This window comes from Cervus elaphus, chromosome 17, assembly GCF_910594005.1.
Source record: "Cervus elaphus chromosome 17, mCerEla1.1, whole genome shotgun sequence".
Lineage (NCBI taxonomy): Eukaryota > Metazoa > Chordata > Mammalia > Artiodactyla > Cervidae > Cervus > Cervus elaphus.
The window spans coordinates 55,833,785-55,856,122 of NC_057831.1; the positions used below are offsets into that span (position 1 = coordinate 55,833,785).

General features: G+C 45.5%; 2 protein-coding genes across 6 annotated transcripts in view; both read left to right on the plus strand.

Moving 5' to 3' along the window:
• Positions 1–6,876, plus strand: part of NWD2 (NACHT and WD repeat domain containing 2) — a 215,993-nt gene extending 209,117 nt beyond the window's left edge. For all 3 annotated transcript variants that reach the window (XM_043871403.1, XM_043871404.1, XM_043871406.1), the window contains one exon: positions 1,271–6,876. In XM_043871403.1, the coding sequence (XP_043727338.1) occupies positions 1,271–5,203 (3,933 nt within the window). In that variant the 3' untranslated portion in view covers positions 5,204–6,876. The remainder of the gene's footprint in view (positions 1–1,270) is intronic.
• Positions 6,877–12,106: 5,230 nt separating this feature from the next.
• C17H4orf19 (chromosome 17 C4orf19 homolog) overlaps positions 12,107–22,338 on the plus strand; it is a 79,211-nt gene continuing 68,979 nt past the window's right edge. Inside the window, exon 1 of one of the 3 annotated variants that reach the window (XM_043871410.1) lies at positions 12,107–12,230. The gene's annotated coding sequence lies outside the window, so the exon portion shown is untranslated. Of the gene's footprint in view, positions 12,231–12,481; positions 12,606–22,338 lie in introns of those variants that run through there. The other 2 variants (XM_043871408.1, XM_043871407.1) reach the window with 2 other exon arrangements.

The window sequence follows — 22,338 nt, forward strand, 5'->3', positions numbered from 1 at the left end:
CAGATATGACTTCTATTCCATTTTCATCTCTTGGTAATCATTTAACTACAAGCAAGCTATTTATCTGGTTTGGGCCTCAGTTTCCCCTTCTGTTACATGATACTGTAATCTGTAATCCCATGTGTCCTACAGAGAGATAGTGTGAAGCCTGATGACTGCCTGTTTATATAGTAAACTGTTATAAATCACAAATTCAGCCAAACTCATTTAACCCACATTATCAGATTTTTATAATAAAAATAATCATGATGATGACCCTATAGCATCACAATAGAGTAAAACTCTGAGTCATAAAAGATTATATTCAATATCATTTTATTGCTGAATATTTTTATTACATTCTAATTAATTAGAAGGCTTCCCAAGTGGCTCAGTGATAAAGAATCTGCCTGCTAAGCAGAAGATACAAGTTTGATCCCTGGGTCGGGAAGATCCCCTCGAGAAGGAAACAGCAACCCACTCCAGTGTTCTTGCCTGGGAAATCCCATGGACAAAGGAGTCTGGCGAGCTACACAGTGCATAAGGTCACAAAAGAATTGGAACTTTAACAAAAGTTAACTAGAACATGGTCAGGCTTATGTAACCTCAATTAAGGAAAATATTTGACTTGATCTAATGTGTAGGTTCCTGGTGGCTTAGTCGAAAAGAAGCTGCCTGCAATGTGGAGACCCGGGTTCGATCCTTGGTTCAATTCCTGGGTTGGAAAGATCCCCTGGAGGAGGGCATGGCAACCCACTCCAGTATTCTTGCCTGGAGAACTCCCATGGACAGAGAAGCCTGGTGGGCTACGGTTCATGGGGTCGCAAAGAGTCAGACGAAATTGAGAGGCTAAGCGCACAATGTGTAGGTCATTACTTAATCTGTTCATTAACGAATTTTTACCAAGCACCTACCATGTGCAGCAACCGTGCCAAGAACTGGAAATTCAGTGATGGGGAGCCAAGCATACTAGACATTCAGATTTACGTTGGTGAAATGCTTTATAACTTCTAGGATACAAGCTCAATGCTGCCTTGTGGTTGGCTGCTACTGTTCCCACTGTTTTATTACCTTTAGTGGGGTGATCCTGAGCATTTCACCTATAGACTTTAGTGCACGCGCTTTGTGACAGCTCTCTGACCATCTCAGGCCTTTCTATCTCCTGGGTCCAGGTTACTTTCTGGCCTGGTTGGGGTTCCCAGAAGGCTGATCTCTGCAGAGAGGAAGTGTTGTTGCACATGACCATGTGAATATATAAATCTCCATTCTAAATGCCACCTTTGTGTTTTAGGCTTATGGCTGGCTACAGGAAGACACAGGACCAGAATCTGACCCAGTTGTAGTCGTGAGGTTTCTAGGAACCACAGACTTGAGTACTGATCTTAAGTCTCTCCTTCTAAGTGTTTGTGAACAGTTGGCCGTGAACTACCGGTGCCTGGTCCAGAGCTACCCTAAGAAGATCCATGACCTCCGTGACTTATTCATAAACCTTTTGAATGAGTCTTCACTGCAGAGGCCTCTCGTGGTCATATTCGATGCCCTGGAGCAGCTCTCGGAAAGCGACGAGGCCCGGAAGCTCTGGTGGCTTCCCGTGCACCTTCCCCGCTTCGTCCGGATCATCCTGTCCACGCTGCCCAACAAACATGGGATCCTGCAGAAACTGAGGTGCCTTATCCACGAAGAAGACAACTATATCGAGCTGATTCCCCGGGACAGGAAGATGTGCAGCCAGGTGCTCAAACACCAGCTGCTGCGGGTCAAAAGGAAGGTCACGTCGGGCCAGCAGATTTACGTGAACAACGCCTTCTCCAAGTGCACGCTGCCCATGTTTGTGAACCTGACCTTCAGGGAGGTGAGACGCTGGCGATCTCACAGAGACGTCGACGAGTCCTCCCTCTGCGTCACCGTGCACGAAAGCATAGAGCAGCTCTTCTGGTCCCTGGAGCGAAAGTGTGGGCAGAAACTCGTCTCCCGGGCTCTGGGTTACATCACCATGGCCAAAATGGGTTTGAGTGAGATGGAGCTGGAGGACGTGCTGGCCCTGGACAACAGCGTGATGAACGAGCTCAACGAGAGCACCAGGCCCAGCAACCCCCTGAGGGTACCTTATCTGTACATCGCAAAGCTCAAGGAGGGCCTCAGTGGATGCCTAATCGAGAGACACGTGAAGAACGTCACCCTGCTGGTCTGGGCCAACAGGCACCTGCAGCTCATAGCCCAGAAGCTGTATCTGCAGGACAAGAGCGACCTGCATGAAATGCACACCATTCTGGCAGACTACTTCCTGGGAGTCTGGTCAGGGGGCAGGAGGAAAGCTTTCTGCCTGGAAGACCCCTACCTGAACGGCTGCCTCGACCTGGAGAGCAGAAGCCTGCTGGAGGAGGAGAGGCACTTCCTGGAGCAGGCTTCCTTCGACAGGCAGGCCCCTGACCAGCCCTGGGTCTTCCAGTGCAATCCACTGGAGCCTGACATCTTTTTTGTCAACCATCGGAAAATGTGTGAGCTTTTGTACCACCTGACAAGGTGTGGGAAGACTGACGACCTGCTCTACGGCATCATCATGAACTTCAGCTGGCTTTACACCATGATCAAAATCGGCCAGTTCGACAAAGTGCTCGCGGACATTGAGCTGGCCTATAACTACTCGCAGGAGAAGGAGCTGAAGTTCCTGGCGAGCACCCTCCGCAGCATCAAAACCAAGGTCGTTGCGTTCCCCGGCTCCCTCTCTGCAGAGCTTCAGCAGAGGCTGCTGCCCGTTTTGAGCTCCCTGCCCAAACTTAGACACCTCCTCTTAGAATGTGACAAAGACGGGCCCAAATACTGCTCCATTGTGCCATTACACTCATCCATGGATGTGACCTACAGCCCAGAGCGACTTCCCTTGTCATCTAGTCACCTGCACGTCACCGAGATTCTGCCCACCTGTAACCCCAGTACGGTCCTCACGGCTTTAGAAAATGGTTCCATCAGCACTTGGGATGTGGAAACGCGTCAACTCCTCAGGCAAATCACAACAGCCCAGTCTGTCATCCTGGGCATGAAACTCAGCAATGATGAAAAGTATCTCGTGGTGGCAACAACAAATAACACCCTGCTGGTTTACGACAATGTAAATTCTTGCCTCCTGTCTGAAGTAGAAATCAAAGGGACCAGGCATGGAAGCGGCTCCACCTACATCAATGGATTTACACTGTCCGTCAAACATGCCCTGGCCTGGCTCGAAGCCAGCAAAGATGTCACTGTCATTGATCTGCTCTATGGATGGCCCCTTTACCAGTTCCACTGCTGGTATGAAGTGACCTGCGTCCAGTGCTCACTAGACGGCGTGTACGCCTTCTGCGGACAGTATCTGAACACAACCACCGTCTTTCATCTCGGGAGTGGAGAAAAGTTATGTACAGTGACATCTGAATTTTCAGGTGGGTTTGTGAAGTTCCTTCTTATCTTGGACACGGCTCAGGAAATGGTAATGGTAGACAGTGAGGGTAGCCTTTCTGTTTGGAACACAGAGGACATCTCCAACCCCCAGCTGACTGATGACTTTGACTGCCGCAGGGAGGACAGCGAGGTGGTCAGCGTTGAGCTTTCAGAGGACCAAAGTGCAGTTCTCATCTGTAAGGCCCTCAGCATCGAGCTCTTAGACACTGGCCTGTGGAAGGTGGCGGAAAAGTTCAGAGCAAAGCACAATGAACGCTTCATATCAGCTGTGCTGTCCAAGAACGGAGACTGCATCATCGCCACCATGGAGAACACCTCGGCCGTGTTCTTCTGGAGGCGGGACACGGGGCAGTGTATGGCGAGCTTGCAGGAAATCTCAGGTACCATAGTCAAGCTGGTGAAATCCAGTCACCACAACATGCTGCTGTCTTTATCCACCAGTGGTGTTCTTTCCATCTGGGACATAGATATAATCACAGCTATGTCCAACATAGATAAGACTGGAAAACCCATCCAAAGTCTGGTGTTACCGGCTCGCGGGGAGATCATTTACTCCCTCGATGGCTCGGATTGTGTTCACAAGTGGAACTTCAGCAGCGGGTTCCTTGAAGCAGTGTTTAAGCATGAAGGGACAGTTGAACACTGTGTGCTGACGTCCTCTGGGGACGTCATGGTGACGTCAGATGCTAAGAGCGGCCAGTACGTCTGGCACACCAGCAGCGGTGAAAACCTCTTTCGAATTAACGGGCAGAGAATCTCCCAGCTGCTGATCACACACAATGACCAGTTTGTGGTCTCTCTCTGTGAGGAAAATGCCTCCAGGGTTTGGAGACTGGCCACGGGCCACAGGGTATGCAACATCCTGACCAGTCTGCAGAACGCCTTCATCACCTCTGCAAACACCTTCGTGGTGGGCATGACCAAAAGCAAGGTGCTGGCGGTCAGTCTTTGGACAGGAAGCATCACCAAGAAGTTCTGCTGCGAAGACGGCACCACCATTGTGAATTTTAAGTTGATTCCCGACTGCCCAGATATCATCGTGTTTATCACGTCGGCCGAGACGGTTAATATCTGGAGTCTGACAGAAGAAGTGATCTGCCGCCGCGTGCAACTTCCAAACAACTTCCTGCAAAACCTAGAGGATTTTGAAATCTCCCCCAATGGAAAGCTAGGCATTATTTCCAGGGGAGATGAGAATATCAACGTGCTGGATTTACACAGCGGCAAATTACGGGTGGTGCATGCCTCTGGGGTCATCTGGAGGCAGCGGCTGTCTCGAGATGGTCGCTACCTGGTATACATCTGTTTCCGAAACGGGGAAGAAGAGGATGAAAATGGTGCGATATCCAGTTTGATTGTCATGAGACTGGCCGATGGCAAAAATATCGGTGCTTGTTCCCTTTACAAAACACCAACTTTCCTTGCCCTCTCCCAGAGGCACCTGAACATCATCGTGGGCTTTGACGACGGCAGCATAGGGATCTACACCGTGGTGGACCGGGTGGATGCTGCACTGAAAATTAAAATCGCCACTTCAAACAGCAGACAGATTTTCAACAACGCAACACAGACATCCAGGCCAAAGTGTAACAGTTACTGTTTTAAAGTGTCTGTGGATTGTCTATGGAGAGAGTCCACTGAGGTTTTTGCAAGAGACAGTCCCATCACCGTGAGTGACTCCTCGGAACCCAATGAGTCAACACCCTCCAAGAAACACAACCCCTGCTATGAGCGGGTATGCTCGGCCCTGGAATCCAGGGGCCACAGCTACGCCCCCGACAACTAACACCATGTTTGTCCTGCTTAGCAGAACTACATGGTACACACATAAGAGGAAAACAAATTACCTTCTGTATCCCAAATGATACACATTCGTTCTTAAAAGACAGGAAAGAAAAAAAAAAGACAGGAAAGATGCTGGAGTTCCAGTGTTAACTATTGCCCTTCTCACACATTGAGACAATCCTCTGGAGAAGGGAATGGCAACCCACTCCAGTATTCTTGCCTAGAGAATTCCATGGACAGAGGAGCCTGGCAGGCTACAGTCCATGAGGTCACAAAGAGTCAGACACGACTGAGCAACTCACACACACACATGAAATGTGAAATTATTTGTAAAGTTGGTCTTTTTGACAAAGCTTATCCAAGCTTATCTTATGAGAAGGAAATTCTTGAGAGAATTTCTAGAAATCATACTTACACGGCTATATCAGCTGAAAGGTAGAGAGTAGTGTTTAAATTAACTGGACTGGAAGAAGCAGCTTCTCTCATCCTATTGTCCAGATGAGAGAGGTTGGAGCTACACGCAGACCATCTGGACTGGAGTTAGTCCAACAGCAACAGGTTGAAATTGTGAACACAAATTGCTGTTGGACTTCAAATGATTGTGGATAACTAAACACAGCCTTAATCTCTCTTTACATTTTTAACGATCCTGACAACTGTGTCAATCCAGTCTGCAGATGGAAGGTCTAAAGGTGCAAAATAATGTAACAAAAACGCCCAGAGGTACCCAGTTTCCCAAGAGAAAGGATGCCAAGTATGAGGCCACAGACTGGGCTGGGGCCAGAGCTGCCTACCGCTATTACAGGGCTACTGAACACACAGAGTCAGTCTTCATTACAACTGCATGCGAGGGTTTCTGTATCATGGAACACACAATTTTTAAACTATTTTCTGGGCTGCAAAGGAACACATTTAATATGAAACCACAATCTTTTCGTGTCATTTTGAATTGCCTGTTTGTGCTGGGTGTAAAAACGTGACAGAAAGGGCATTATACATATGGTCAAAACACCTGTTCATTTCTATCACTGTACCAACAAAAGGCTGTGCTATAGAAGTTGGTTGTGTGGAAGCATAAATTATTTCCTAAATCCCTGCAATGAATCTTATGAGAAGGAAAGCTTTCTCGACATGCCATCTGTGGAATACTGACGACATTTGCCTTACTTACTCTTGTTCTTCTTCTTTCCTGTGTAAAACGCAGATAGCTGACCAAATACTCTGGGACAAACTGAATATGCCTGTCTTCGTGCTAAAATACTGCATAAATCTTAAGGGTGTCCAAAGGCTCTTTACTGTCCTGTTTGTAAGCACTTTCTTACTTCTATACACTGTATGTATCCTTCTTTATCCAACATCCTTTCTGCCTGAGGATTCTCTGGAGTCTTTTATAGTCTTAGCCGTTTCAAAGCAGAAGCTATGAAATTGGTATTCAATGTTTTTTAAAGACTACTTCTCCTGTCTAAAAGAAAATATTACATCCCAGTAGGGGAACATGATTTTTTTCCCTTCCATATCCCCCTCATGGCATGTCCTTGTATGACTTTCCAACGGTGATCAGCAGTGGTGGTTTGGTTTGAAAGAGACCATGGTGTCTTGAGAAGACAGAAAAATGAACAAGGAACTGACTTTCAGCCAGCTCTGCCTTGAACTCATCTATAGACAGATCTTTAACGTCCCAAACGTATTGTTTTTGTAAACTGCAAGAATAAAGGTAGTGATAGCTCCTCTATTGCCCTCACAGAGATGTGGGGGAGGAATGTGAGAAAAAAGGAGAGCTACATCCTAATTGTTCATGCTAATGGCAGAAACAAGTGATCTAACCCACAGGGAATCCAATGTAGCTGTATTTCACTTGGAAAGCAGTTTGACACATAAGCATACAGAGATGAGGTTCAGATATGAAACACCCCAGTAAAAGATTTTTTTCCAGCATGTTCCTCCTGGTCTAGCTACCAACCAGGGAGCTGGTAGCCCAGAGAAGTTTCAGCCCACGTACAGATTACCTGTAGTTGGTTATATGAGTCAATGCTTTTCTTTTCTTTTTTTTTTAGCTCTTTGGAGGTAACACATTCTTATTCCTGTCTTTATCAGTTGGATCTCCATACTACACCTTTCTAAGAATTAAATGCCTAGATGGATTCAATGTAGTGTGAATGTTCCATGTAACAGCTAATAGAGTTTTAACAAGTGACTTGAATGATTTTTCCTAATTTGTTTGCAACTGATAGCTCATATTGAATGTTTTTATGTAAACTTTGTATTGTTGGGAAGAACTACCCAATCAGAGATTTATATTTTCATAAATGTTACATTTAGTTAAATTTTGTTACAGAGTTGTTACACTAGAAAATTACTGCAGTCTTCAAAAAAGGTATAGTCTTGTGTATGTATTGTTTGTATGAATAAAGGATAAACTACTTAGATTTGCATGGCATTTGTTTTTATCCCCCAACTTTGCAGGTGCAGTTTGATATCCTCAATAATAATAATAATAATTGTTCATGCTTACTGAGTGCTTACTGTACATGAGACACTTTTTGGAGCTTTGCATGTTCTAAGCCATGTAATCTTCACAACAGCTGTATGAAGTAGGCACGGGAAACATTCCAAAGGTACAGATGAAGAAACCTAAAAACAGAGGTCCAGAGGGCATCACTGAACAGGATTTCAATACATCATCAATTTCTTTTTGTTGGCTTCTCACAGCACATAAAAATAAAGCATTGAGTATCTAGCAGACACTTACACCTAGAAGAATATTCTCTAATTTTCTGATTAGAGACCAGACTAGGCTCTGAAGTTTACTGGAGGTCTTGGCAAACTCCCAGAATTTTCAGGTATAACCATAGCCACAATAGTTGAGGCATTCATTCAGCAAATATTCACCTGGGTATGCATTTTGCCAGGATGACAAAGTTGAGTAAAATAGGTTATACTTCCTTTGATTTCAGTCTTATTAGGAAAACAGGAAGCTAGTACTATGTGTAGTACATGAAGTTCAGTTCTCAGAGAAAATGTAGAGGAGTGGATCATTATTATTTGCATAAAACCATTTAATATACATGAAGTTTGTTGTTTATGCAAATATCTTCCCTCCTAGGAGCACGAATACAACAAACACTGTACTTGCTATGTCCAAGATATTATGTTATGCCCAGGATGATTTAAAAATAGTCATGCACACCTCTGCCCTCCAGAGGCTAAGGGAGGTGCAACTAAATTACATATAAGACAGACTATGATTAAAAAAAAAAAAAAGTTGTTAATGAGCATGAAAGCTAAGGATACACTGCAGAGGAACAAATAAATCCACCTGGGAATCAAAAAGGATGGCCAAGAGGAGGCGACGGAGCAGGGCCTTGAAGCAGCACTTGGCTGTCAGAATGTCAGGAAGACACTTCAGGTGGAGGAAGCTGCCTGAGCAAAATCAGGGAGAGCCAAAGCATCTCCAAAGTACCTGGATAACTTTCAATGCTACGTGGGGATTTTAAACTTTATTTGGTAACCAATGTGTGCTCAGTCACTTCAGTTGTGTCTGACTTTTTGTGACCCTGTGGACTGTAGCCCGCCAGGCTCCTCTGTCCATGGGATTCTACAGGCAAGAATACTGGAGTGGATTGCCATGTCCTCCTCCAGGGGATCTTCCCCACCCAGGAATCAAACCCACGTCTCCTGTGGCTCCTGCATTGTAGGTGGATTCTTTCTCACTGAGCCACTGGGGAAGCCCATGATAACCTATAGGGAATCATTAAAAAGTTTTTGAGAAGGGGCATAGTCTGGTTGAAATGGTATTTTAGAATGCCTGGGGCAATAGTATGTCAGCTGGATGAATGATGAGAGAGACCATAAGCTGAGAGACCAGTAAAGAGACTGTTGCAAAGGTCTGATATAGAAAGCATAAGAACTTGATCTTAGGGCAGTGGCAGTGAACTTGCTAAGAGGAGTGACTTCAGGACATCACTGATAGAGAAAACAGCGATAGAGGTTGGTGATGAAAAAGAAGGAGAATTCCAATTCCAGTTCCAACCAAAACTGAGTGAAGAGTAGAGTTACAAATGTAAAATGAATAGGTTAGGAGATGAAAATGAGGGAAATAATAAAGTTGGACCAAGAGAGTTTAAAGGTTAAGACATCCATGCAGGCAATTGGAAATATACTATCTATCCAATGGAGAAAACTGAGCTAAAAATATAGAATCTAACCAGTAATCTCTTTCTCAAAAGTCTAAAATGCTTAGTATGGCACTTGCCTGATTAAAACAAAAGCCAATACTATGCTATGTTAAGTTACTTCAGTCATGTTAGATTCTTTTCGACCCCACGGACTATAGCCTTCCAGGCTTTTCTGTCCATGGGATTTCCCAGGAAAGAATACTGGAGAGGTTGCCATTTCCTTCTCCAAGGGATCTTCCCAACCCAGGGATCGAACCCATATCTCCTGCATTGCCGGAGTCTCCTTCATTGCAGGCAGATTCTTTGCCACTGAGCCACCAGTGTTAGTCACTCAGTCATGTTGGACACTTTTTCGACCCCATGAACTGTAGCCCTTCAAGTTCTTCTGTCCATGAAATTCTCCAGGCAAGAATACTGGAGTAGGTTGCCATTCCCTTCTCCAAAGCCAATACTGCTGCTGCTGCTGCTGCTGCTAAGTCGCTTCAGTCGTGTCCGACTCTGTGCGACCCCACAGGCGGCAGCCCACCAGGCTCCCCCGTCCCTGGAATTCTCCAGGCAAGAACACTGGAGTGGGTTGCCATTTCCTTCTCCAATGCCTGAGAGTGAAAAGTGAAAGTGAAGTCGCTCAGTCATGTCCGACTCTTCGCAACCCCATGGACTGCAGCCTACCAGGCTCCTCCATCCATGGGAGTTTCCAGGCAAGAGCACTGGAGTGGGTTGCCATTGCCTTCTCCAAAGCCAATACTATAACTTTTTTAAAAATTTGCCTCTTCTTTTGTTTAGAGCTATGTTGACAAATATTTGAAGGGAAAGAATGGAGACACAGATGTAGAGAACTGACTTGTGGACAGAGTGGGGGAAGGAGAGGATAGGACAAACTGAGAAAGTAGTGGTGACATATACACTAGCATGTGTAAAATGGATAACCAGTGGGAAGCTGCTGTGTAACACAGGGACCCCAGCCCGGTGCCCTGTGAGAACCCAGAGCGGTGGATGGGAAGAGGGGAGGAAGGCTCAAGAGGGAGGGAATATATGCACAATTATGACTGAACCACCATAACACTGTAAAGCAATTATCCTCCAATAAAAAAGATTTATATCCACTCAAATTACTGGGTTGGCCAAAAAGTTTGTTTAGGTTCTGCACGCTGTTACAGGAAACCCGAATGAACTTTTTGACCAACCCAACAGCTTTCTTAGCTTCCATGACCTATCATCAGAGAACAATTTATATGCCAATGAAAACATACACACACCTTAAAAAACAAGTGAATCATGGTGTTTCATTCCCACATGCATGAAGAAACCATAGGTTTTCTTCTGTATTTTTTTATGATGGGCCCCTCTGAGGTCCATTTGGCATTCCGTGTCATCTGCATTAACTACAGATTACACATTGTACGGACACATCAGAGGGTTTGGGTCAGTGTATCAACATGACAAGCTGGTATCAACATGATAAACTGGTAACTTGAGGTTAACGTCACTACCTATGGTTTATAGAATCCCAGCCTTTAATAGATGAGGGTAACCTAGCCAGCAGCTTGAGCAGACTCAGGGCAGTGGTGCCTCATTTGTTAAAACACATATTTTCTCACCCTCCCTGACCCCATTATTTCTGCATCCATATGTCTAGGATGGAGCCCAAGAATCTGCAGTTTTACTAAATTCCCCCAGATGATGCCGATTCTGCTAGTCTGGGAAACATACTTTAAAACCCAAGAGAAACACCCAAGTCTTTTTGGTCAAAATAGCCAACTAAAACTTACCATTATCCTGTGAACATGTTCAAGCATGGGTTAGAAATTGGATAAGATGGTTCTTTACGGGGACAAAGGGTTTTATCAGAAAGTAATGTAAAACAGCATGCACCTGGGTTAAGTCCTTTCAGTCGGGTCTGACTCTTTTCGATCCCATGGACTGTAGCTTGCCAGGCTCCTCTGTCCATGGGATCCTCCAGGGGAGAATACTGGGGTGGGTTGCCATTTCCTCCTCCAGGGGAACTTCCCAGCCCAGGGATGGAACCAGTATCTCCTGTGTCTCCTGCCATTGGCACGCAGGCTCTTCACCACTAGCGCCACCTGGGAAGCCCCAAACAGCATGTAACATCCCTAATAATCCGTCATTTTAAAGCATGCAGCCACTACATAAGTGGAGCGATTCAAAAAAGGAGTTTTCCCCATAACGTGTGACAAACGTTGTCATGGAAATAGCGCTGGAATCACTGGCGTGACATCTTTAAATGGTATTCTGCCTTGTTGCTTCTCCAGCATACCGTTTCATGCTGACGCTCTCTGAATGAACGAACGAAGGGAAAAGAGAGAAAAGGACAAGCTAGGTGGCGCCCTTGCTTAACACATTTCCCTGTTAAGGCCAACACCGACGCACTTTGGAGCACAGGTGAAAAGAATCTCCAACACTTAAGTACTAAATCAACCCACCTTAAGTGTATGGATGGCCACAGGCTCAGGCGTGGAGCTCAGGATGGTAGACGGAGTGTGGCAGCCGAGGTTCCAACACCCCCAGGAACAGGGAGGGAAGGTGGGGGGCGGGGGGAGCATGACTTCGCTGAACCCCCTCCGCGGTCTCCAGGGTGCCGGCGAGGCCATGCAACTTCCCCGGGAATTCTCATCCTGGTAGCGTCTGCGCTCTTTCCCAGAATATGTATCCCTTAAAGGCAGGCGATAGCGCGCACGCCAGGTTTAGGCGGCTCTTGCCAGAACGCGGGAGGAAACCAAACGACACGTTCACGGGAAGAAGCGGGGATACATCAGTTTGCCCGGGAGTGCACTGATGTATCTCTCCACTTACGTCCCGCATCTTAGGAAGCTCCCCTCTCCCCGCAGCTTGACGGTAAAGTAGGCACCAAAAAGTTTCCCCGAGCGAGCGGGCGGCTGGCGCGCAGCCTGAGTGTCCGCGATCAGAAGCCGAGCTCCGGGATTTTCTGCCTGGGTGCGCCCCGCAGGCCAGCCCGGGTTCCGGGGCGGGGGTGAGGGGTGTCGGCGGCCGGGCTCGGCGCGGGCAGCGCAGGTAAAGGGTTACGCGGGCCCTGGAGGCTCGCCCGCCGGCCGGGCCACGTGACGCGCCGGCCCAATGACGGCGCCGGGGCGGCCGCTGCGAGCACCGCGGGTCCGGGCGGCTCGGAGCCGCCGGCGTTTCCCAGCGCGGCCGCCCGAGGCCGGCGAAGCCATGGGCGCCGGGACCCCGCCGCCGCCGCCGCCGCCCCAGGTAGGGACCATCTCCCGCCCCGCGCTCCCCGCCGCGCCGCTAGCAGCACCGGAGACTGACTTCCGCGGAGCTCGGCTCTGTGGCTTAATTGCCCCCACTTCGCTCGCCCGGCAGTTTTACGTCTTTATTTCCTTTCGCCACGAGGAAAAAAGTGGGGGGTGGGAGTGTGGCAATTCTCAGTTTGATTGCTTTGGAAAGGTCAGGTCATTCAAGAAAAGGCTCTGAGAGGCAAAATGCAGAATGGGGTGAGGTGGGGGGACTTTTACTAACTCCCGCAAACTGAAGACCAAGACAGCTTACAAAGCTTGGCAGCTAATTGGTGTGCGAAACACTTTTGTGTTTAAATCTCTAATTAATGAACTTTCAAGAGTGCCTGAGAACTTGGATTGGAAAAACTGCAAAAGATTTCCCACTATTTCTAAGAACCTCCTCCTTCCCCCATTTTTAAGCATCTGAGTGTTTTTTTGTTTGTTTTGTTTTTTTAAGGAAAACGGGAAGGGACGGTGACCGCCGCTGTTTCTTTGAAATGTCCTTGAGTCCCAGGATTTTGCTCCTTCAGGGGTGCTGGCGCCCCGGGTGGCGATGAGTAGGGGGGGGAGAGAGCGGGGCAGTGCTAGGAAGCAACGCCTGTTGAAGGCGGGTCCCAGGTACAAACGGTTAAATGGTTACACATGGTTTGCTGAATATTTGATAATTAGGCAAATATCTCCCCGGTTAGTTATTTGGGTCTCAGTGACCTTGGCAGTCCAGATGAGGTGAGATTTTCACCAACCACCACTGAACGAATTTTCCAATGATATAAGACAAAAATCATTTTTTTCCCCCTCAAGCATTGCAATTAACCTTAAAAACAAAACAAAAACTCCCCTTTAGTAATTTAGCACAGTTTATTTTCCATTGTGGTATAGATGTTTGCCCAGTGAATTTAGAGGAAGTCAGTGATACATGAGGTGGTTCAAATTATTGAAGAATAGGATGCTTATTTTCTTTCTGTCAATATCAGAGAGACTTGCTGATGGCACTTCTCACCATGGCGTGTGTATGTTACTGGGTGGTTGTAAACAAGCTATTTAAGAAACGTTTGAGAGTTGAATGAGGAAGAAGTGGAAAGTTGTCGCTTCTTTTAAAGAGAGTAGATTCTGTTATTTGGCAGTTACTCCCCCACTGAATCCTCAAGTTCACGCTGTTTTAAGGAGACATGTTAAAGTCTAATAAGGCTAAGTGCTCAGGTCTCTGGGACATCCTAACAGTCAGGAGGCAGATCACTGAAACAATTACAAGGCTCTGAAGGTCAAGTAGAGTTCTGGGGTAGTTTGTATTTCGCTAAAGTGTGAAGAGTTAGTTCTAGGAAACTGCCTTGATCACAGAGGTGAAATGGAGCAGACATTGACAGAGGCAGGGTTCTGCTTCTTTTTCTTCTTGGCTCACTCTGTGCCCATCATGATCTTGTTCTTTGAGTCAGCAAATATGCAATAAGCACCTGTCTCGTGGCATCTGACCCTAGGGTCTGGTCCTCAAAGGTTCTGAAGATTTAGATGTGTACTGACATCTACAGATTAAGTTGACCAGTCTTAGCTAGATTCTAAAGAGCTTTTACATATCTGGAATTTAAAACAAAACGGTAGCTTGCTATCAACTAAATATGTTCATTAGCCTAGGAATGGAACAGTCCCTCTAACGTCTCACCTAGGCCCTGTCTGAACCTGGAAACAACCCGACTACGCTCTGGCCCGAATCCAGCATCTGCCCAAGGGCAGAGCAGGGACTACCCTCCTTGCGCCAGGAACTGCTCTGCCCTTGTGCCCCGGGAGCCCATTGATTGTGCTTCCAGGAATGGACTTCAATTTCCAAATAGTTAAATACCAATTCTTGGTAGCTGACTTTCCTCCACCTGGACTGTCAGATTCCCCTAGTTTACAGTTTTTTTTTTTAATAACTCAGAATCTTGAACTCTTTTCGGCTCTTCAGAAAACAGAGCCTAGCTCCTGCCCATTTTTTTCTCTCTTTCTTTCTTTTTGGGGGTATTATATTGATTACTGGGCTTCGCAGCTGGCGCTAGTGGTAAAAAACCCACTTGCCGATGCTGGAGACATAAGAGACATGGGTTTGATCCCTGGGTTGGGAAGACCCCCTGGAGAAGGGCATGGCAGCCCACTCCAGTGTTCTTGCCTGGAGAATTCCATGGACAGAGGAGCCTGGTGGGCTACAGTCCATGGGATAGCAAAGAGTTGGACACGACTGAAGTGACTTAGAACACATATACAGCACACATTTTAATTATTGGTGGCAGATAGACTTACTGGGTATCTAGAAAAGAGGAATTAATAGATTCATCCTGGGGCAGACCTGAGCTGTCACCCATCTGCCAATCAGATGGGTCACCCTGTTACAGTCTTATAGTCTGGTTATCACCTGGATGCTATTTAAGAAAATAAAATGAAAATGAAATCTTCTATCTACTCTCCCCTTTCTAATCTGAGAAAATCATGGTCCCACAGAGATTAGACTCTTCAAAAGGAACACATATCACCAAAATGACCCTACCCTAAAGTATGCTTGCAACACACCCATCAGGTAAATGTGTATCCTCAAGCAAAGACTTAAATACCTCAAATACTGACTCAGTGTTATCAAGCATCTTCGAAGAGTCTTCTGAGCTGCAGTGAACAGTATTAACGTAAGGCAAAGAGTATCATGTCTCAAATTTTCCCAAGGGCAGTAAAACTCCATGCACAAGCAGCTCTTGAATGAAACCCCAACCTGGTCTTGGAGACAGCATATTTGTAGACACTCGGCCAGGTACTCAGAATACAGTTTTTGCCTTCAGGGGTCTTACAGTCTTCAGAGAAGCCATTAGAGGATTTTAAGCAGAGCAGATCTGTATTTGAGAAAGTTCACTTCCACTGCAGTGAGAATGAAATGGGGAAGATACAAGCAAAGTGGGTGCTGAGAAAAATCCCACCAGAGGAGAGGGTGAATTGATTTAAAAGATACTTGGGTAAAGGTATTTAAGATATTAACTCAAAAAATATCAGGTGACTTAAGTCTCTGAAGTTAGTTTACATGTCATTTCAAAATACATGTGTTCCAGGTACATAAGCAGAAGCCACTTCCCATTGCAATGTTCTCCCTACTGAATGGAGCTACCCTGGGGCCCCACCTAGTTCCTTTCTGTCACAAAAGAAAGTTTTTGATACAGAATGAGCCAATTTTTTTTTTTCACACTTTCAACAACTTTGTGCTTCTTTATGTAGACTTAACTATACATATAGGGACTTCCCTGGTGGCTCAGCGGTAAAGAATTTTGCCTGCTAATGCAGAAGACGTGGGTTTGGTCCCTGGTTCAGTAAGATCCCCTGGAGAAGGAAATGGCAACCCACTCCAGTATTCTTGCCTGTGAAATCCCATGGACAGAGGAACCTGGTGGGCTATAGTTCAGGGTATTGCAAAGAATCAGATACAACTTAGCGACTAAAGAACTATCTGAAGGCAAAATTAAGATAACCGGTTGCTCTCATATTGTACACACATTTCCTGATTTAGCTTAATTCCTCCCAGGAATAAATACCCTGACTTTTGACTATGTAGCATAATGGAAGTGGGCAGAACAGTCTTTTTTTTTTTTTTTCCTTCTAAGTTGGCCACATTATGGCCTGCTGCATATCACAGGGAAGACTGTGTTATATTTGCTAAGGGCGGTGTTAGAGCATGTACTAGTGGTATGTTAGAGGCTCTGAATGCCTGTTAGAAAAGAAAAACCACCCTAGTCACTGCCACATGTATAACTCTTTAATACAACTTGTATTTGGATGTATTTGCAGTTTACTTGTTAGTTCCAGAGTCAATCTCTGAAATTCTCCAGGCAAGAATACTGCAGTGGGTTGCTATTTCCTTCTCCAGGGGATATTCCCAACCCAGGGATCGAACCCAGGTCTCCTGCGTTGCAGGCAGATTCTACACCATCTGAGTCACCAGTGAAAGTGAAAGTTGCTCAGTTGTGTCCGACTCTTTGCGACCCCGTGGACTATACAGTCCATGAAAATCTCCAAGCCAGAATACTGGAGTGGGTAGCCTTTTCCTTCTCCAGGGGATCTTCCCAATCCAGGGATCTAACCCCAGTCTCCCACATTGCAGGCAGATTCTTTACCAGCTGAGCCACAAGGGAAGCCCCAGGGAAGCCTGGAGTCTATCGCTACATGAGAGAATTTTAAAACTTTTAAAATTTTGGTGTTAAGTCTTTCTCCCCCCATTTGATAACTGATTTTGTATCTTGGGTCATTTATATGCAATAAATGCAGATTTGATTTGTACTTTATGGCTATAAAATAGTATCCTCCTTGGCTGGTGATCACACTGCACAACTCAGTCTTCCAAAATATTTACTGCAACCTAGAAATTAGTAAAACAAGTCCACCTGCACCTGCAAAGAGTTAAGAGCCACTTACTTAGATTCTCTCTAGAAATTGCATGGCATTTTTCATCTTTTGATTCCTAATGAGCTTGCCTATCTGGGTTCCTGATCCACAGCAAGGAGGGCCACCTTCTAGATCCAGAGCATGACTGTTAGAATAAGTGTGAAACTCAGTCACAGCCAAATGCTGAACAGTGATGGAAATACAGGAAGGGTTATCTGTGATTAAACCCTAAAGTCTACAAGAAAGCAAAGTTGAGTTCAGAACTATCTGTTGGCAAGGAAATAAGTGTTCCATTTTGTAAAAATGGATCCTCAGTCCTTTTAAGAGCTAAACAAAAAAGTAAAAGTCATTTGGTCTAGCCACCTTACCTTACAGATAAGGAAACTGAGGCTCAAATAAGTTAAATGATGTTTCCAAGGTTGTATGACTGCCAACTGGAAAAGCTACTGGAACCAGAATCGATGAACCCTCGTGTCCAGCTCAGCCATCTTCCTAAATACTGACCCAGAAATAGAAATTTTAGCAGTATGGAAAATTCATTTTTTTTGATGTGTCTTTTTCCTGCCAAATACTGTTGTTGTTTAGTCTCTAAGTTGTGTCTCACTCTTTTTCGTGACCCCGTGGACTGCAGCCCCACCAGGCTCCTCCGTCCATGGGGTTTCCCAGGCAAGAATACTGGCGTGGGCTGCCATTTCCTTCTCCAGGAGATCTTCCTGACCCAGGGATGGAACTCACATCTCCTGTGTTAGCAGGTGGATTCTTTACCACTGAGCCACCAGGGAAGCCCCCAAATATTGTAATAGCCACTATTTATGGAGAAATTACTTATATATAACAGTATCAGTTATGTATTGCTGCATCACAGACACCCCAACACATAATGGCTTAAAACAACCACCATGCATTTAGTTTACGACTTTGTGGATTAGCAGGCTGGACCTGGTGAATCTATGGGTCTTGCCCATGCCCTTATGTGTCTGCAGTCACCAGGGTGGCTCTGCCCCTGGGTGTTCGCTGACTGCTGGTTGAGTCCTTTGGGGCAGCTGGGCCTCCTGCTTCCTGTCACATGGCAGGCTGCCCTGCGCTTGGTGACATGTTGGCTCAGCGTGGGTGACAGCAGGAGTGTGGGAGCAGGGCTCCTTGAAGTCTAGGCTGAAATGGACACAAACTGCTTCTCCTCCAATTTACTTTATGAAGAAACAGACTCTTTACCTTTTGATGGGAAGACCTGCAGAATCATTAGAGAATGACATGAATTCAGGGGCGGATAGAGTGTTGTGGCCACTTTTGCAGTCTGCTGCATTGGCCGAGTACTTCATGTAACTTCCCTAACTCTCACAACAACACAGGGGGTAAAGGCAGAGTTTTACAGGTGAAGTAATTGAAACCCAGACGTGTTAGTTTGCGTTCAGCAGGGGATGTAGCTAGTGAGTGAGAGAATCAGCAGGGGAACTTCGATGTGCCACTCGCCGCTCTGCTGCAGGGGAGGATGGTATTAAGTTTCATAAGCTCAAAGTTTGTAAGAACAAAACTTAACTTTAAGAATTCCTTTTTCCTGATTTATGTGCTAAAAGAAATAAAGTCAGGTAAGATCCAGAGCGGGCTTCCCTGGTGGCTCAGATGGTAAAGAATCTGCCTGCAATAGAGGAGACCTGGGTTCCATCCCAGGGTTGGGAAGATTCCCTGGAGAAGGGCATAGCAACACACTTCAGTATTCTTGCCTGGAGAATCTCCACGGCCCGAGGAGCCTACAGAGGGCTACAGTCCAGGGGGTCGAAAAGAGTTGGACACAGCTGAGCAACTAACCACAACACACAGGATCCAGAGTAAAGAGAAATAAACTGGATCATCAGAGAAGCGTAGTAAGGAACAAGATGATAAGGTTAGGGGAGCCAAGTAAAAGAGATTTGGAAAGGCTGGTATCTATTTATAGTCAAAAGATCCTCCTATCACTTCCATAAAATGGGTAATATTCCCCCTATACAGATGGAGATATTTGCCTGATAAAGATTGCATTCAAATCCATGTCCGTTTGTCTCCAAGAACTACCCCCTCCGCCCTTTTTTTCCCACTGAGTCGATAGGTTTGCTCCTCAAAGTGGGGTCCATAGCCCAGCAACACTGGCTGGGAGGTGGTTAGAACTGCAGTCTTGTCCCCAACCTGAAATCTGTTGAATCAGAATCTACATTTTAACAAGATGTTCAGACGAATCATAAGTATGGTAAAATCTGAGAAGCTCTACACTAAAGGGACCACGGGAGAGTGATTTGTGATAAGGTGGGCTGGGGGAAGGACATTCTAGGCAGAGAGAACAGCAAGAGCAAAAGGCCCTGAGGCTGGCATCTGGGCAGGTGAAGGAATTCCTAGACTAGAGGAGGGGAATGTTTTTGGAGCAGAGGGAAACAGGATGAGATGAATGGAATCTCTGTGGATCCTGAGGAATTCTGCTTTTTAGGAAGGCTGATCTGGCAGCACTAAGGATGGCCCAGAGAGCCTGGAAGTCCTGAACCCCATTGTGAGGGTGCTGAGGGGAGGGCTCAGACCGAAGCAGGGATGGCGGAAATAGAAGAACTGTCCAACCTGAAAGGCCTTTCAAAGCTCATCCCATGACACTTGTTGCCAAGTTGGATTCTAAGGAAAGAAAGAGAAGAAGTGAAGATGGTTCTAGACTGCCAGGTTCTGAATTGTGCATCCCAAACTTTAGGTTGGGGTGTTATCTTTGCATTCTTTACTATTGAAAAAGAAGATGCTTTTTGGTGGTAATGAAGGTTTCAGGTTTTTGTTTGTTTTCAGGCAACTTTCCCCATTCCTTTGAATTGTAGCAGTTTTTGAACTTTTCAGTCAGTTCAGTTCAGTTCAGTCGCTCAGTCGTGTCCAACTCTTTGCGACTCCATGAATCGCAGCACGCCAGGCCTCCCTGTCCATCACCAGCTCCTGGAGTTTACTCAAACTCATGCCCATCGAGTAGGTGATGCCATCCAGCCATCTCATCCTCTGTTGTCCCCTTCTCCTCCTGCCCCCAATCTCTCCCAACATCAGGGTCTTTTCAAATGAGTCAGCTCTTCGCATGAGGTGGCCAAAGTATTGGAGTTTCAGCTTCAGCATCAGTCCTCCCAATGAACACCCAGGACTAATCTCCTTTAGGATGGACTGGTTGGATCTCCTTGCAGTCCAAGGGACTCTCAAGAGTCTTCTCCAACACCACAGTTCAAAAGCATCAATTCTTCAGCGCTCAGCTTTCTTCACAGTCCAACTCTCACATCCATACATGACCGCTGGAAAAACCATAGCCTTGACTAGGTGGACCTTTGTTGGCAAAGTAATGTCTCTGCTTTTTAATATGCTATCTAGGTTGGTCATCACTTTCCTTCCAAGGAGTAAGCGTCTTTTAATTTCATGGCTGCAATCACCATCTGCAGTGATTTTGGAGCCCCAAAAAATAAAGTCTGACACTGTTTCCACTGTTTCCCCATCTATTTCCCATGAAGTGATGGGACCCGACGCCATGATCTTAGTTTTCTGAATGTTGAGCTTTAAGCCAACTTTTTCACTCTCCTCTTTCACTTTCATCAAGAGGTTTTTTAGTTCCTCTTCACTTTCTGCCATAAGGGTGGTGTCATCTGCATATCTGAGGTTATTGATATTTCTCCCAGCAATCTTGATTCCAGCATGTGCTTCTTCCAGCCCAGCTTTTCTCATGATGTACTCTGCATATAAGTTAAATAAGCAGAGTGACAATATACAGCCTTGACGTACTCCTTTTCCTATTTGGAACCAGTCTGTTGTTCCATGTCCAGTTCTAACTGTTGCTTCCTGACCTGCATACAGGTTTCTCAAGAGGCAGGTCAGGTGGTCTGGTATTCCCATCTCTTTCACTAAGAGGCAATTCACATGTTAACGTTCCAAATCAGCATGCCCATGTAAATTTCGTGTGTGTGTGTATGTATATATAATGAGATAAATTTTTTGGCAGGCAATTAGTTATAATGGAGCAGTTCTTTATATAGTTCTTGAGTTTATTAGACCTTCCCACTGTCCTGTGACATTTGTATAGGTAGAATTATTAGGTTGGTGCAAAAGTAATTGCGGTTTTGCATTATTGAACTTTGCTGTTTGATATTGGTGCATTCTTAAATGTGGTTATGTTATACATCATTTTAATGCACATTTCTTCTTTTATTATTATTTTGCTGATGACTTATTACTTGCTGCTTGTATTTATTTTAGACTAGGGAAATGATGTTAGATAAAAAGCAAATTCAAGTGATTTTCTTGTTTGGGTTCAGAATGGGTTGCAAAAAGCAGCGAAGACAACTCATAGTATCAACAATGCATTTGGCCCAGGAATTGCTGATGAATGTACAGTGCAGTGGTGGTTCAAGAGGTTTTGCAAAGGAGACGAGAGCCTTGAAGATGAGGAGTGCAGTGGCCAGCCATTGGAAGTTGACATGACCAGTTGAGAGGGTCATCGAAACTGATCCTCTGACAGCTACACAAGAAGTTGCCGAGGAACTCACTGTCTGCCATTCTACAGTCATTCGGCATTCAAAGCAAATTGGAACGGTGAAAAAGCTCAAGAAGTGGGTGCCTCATGAGTTGACCAAAAATTTTAAAAATCGTCATTTTGAAGTGTTGTCTTCTATTCTATACAACAACAATGAACCATTTCTCCATCGAATTGTGGCATGTGATGAAAAGTGGATTTTTTCAACAACCAGCAATGACCAGCTCAGTGGTTGGACCAAGAAGAAGCTCCAAAACACTTCCCAAAGCTAAAAAAAGATCACCAAAAAAAGATCATGATCGCTGTTTGGTGGACTGCTGTCCGTCTGATCCACTACAGCTTTCTGAATCCCAGAGAAGTCATTACATCTGAGAAGTATGCTCAGCGGATCGATGAGATCTACAATGCTTGCAGCCGGCATTGATCAACAGAAAGGGCCCAATTCTTCTCCAGGACAACCCCTGGCCATAAGTCACACAACCAGTGCTTCAAAAGTTGAACAAATTGGGCTATGAAGTTTTGCCTCATCTGCCATTTTCACCTGACCTGTCATCAATGACCTACTACTTTTTCAAGCATCTCAACAACTTTTTGCAGGGAAAATGCTTCCTTAATCAGCAGGAGGCAGAAAATGCTTTCCAAGGGTTCACTAGACAAATAAACTTATTTCTCATTGGCAAAAATGTGTTGATAGTAATGGTTCCTATTTTGAATAATAAAAGTGTGTTTGAGCCTAATTATGATGATTTAAAAATTCACGGTCTGAAACCACAATTACTTTTTCACCAACCTAAATATTATGCCACTTTCACAG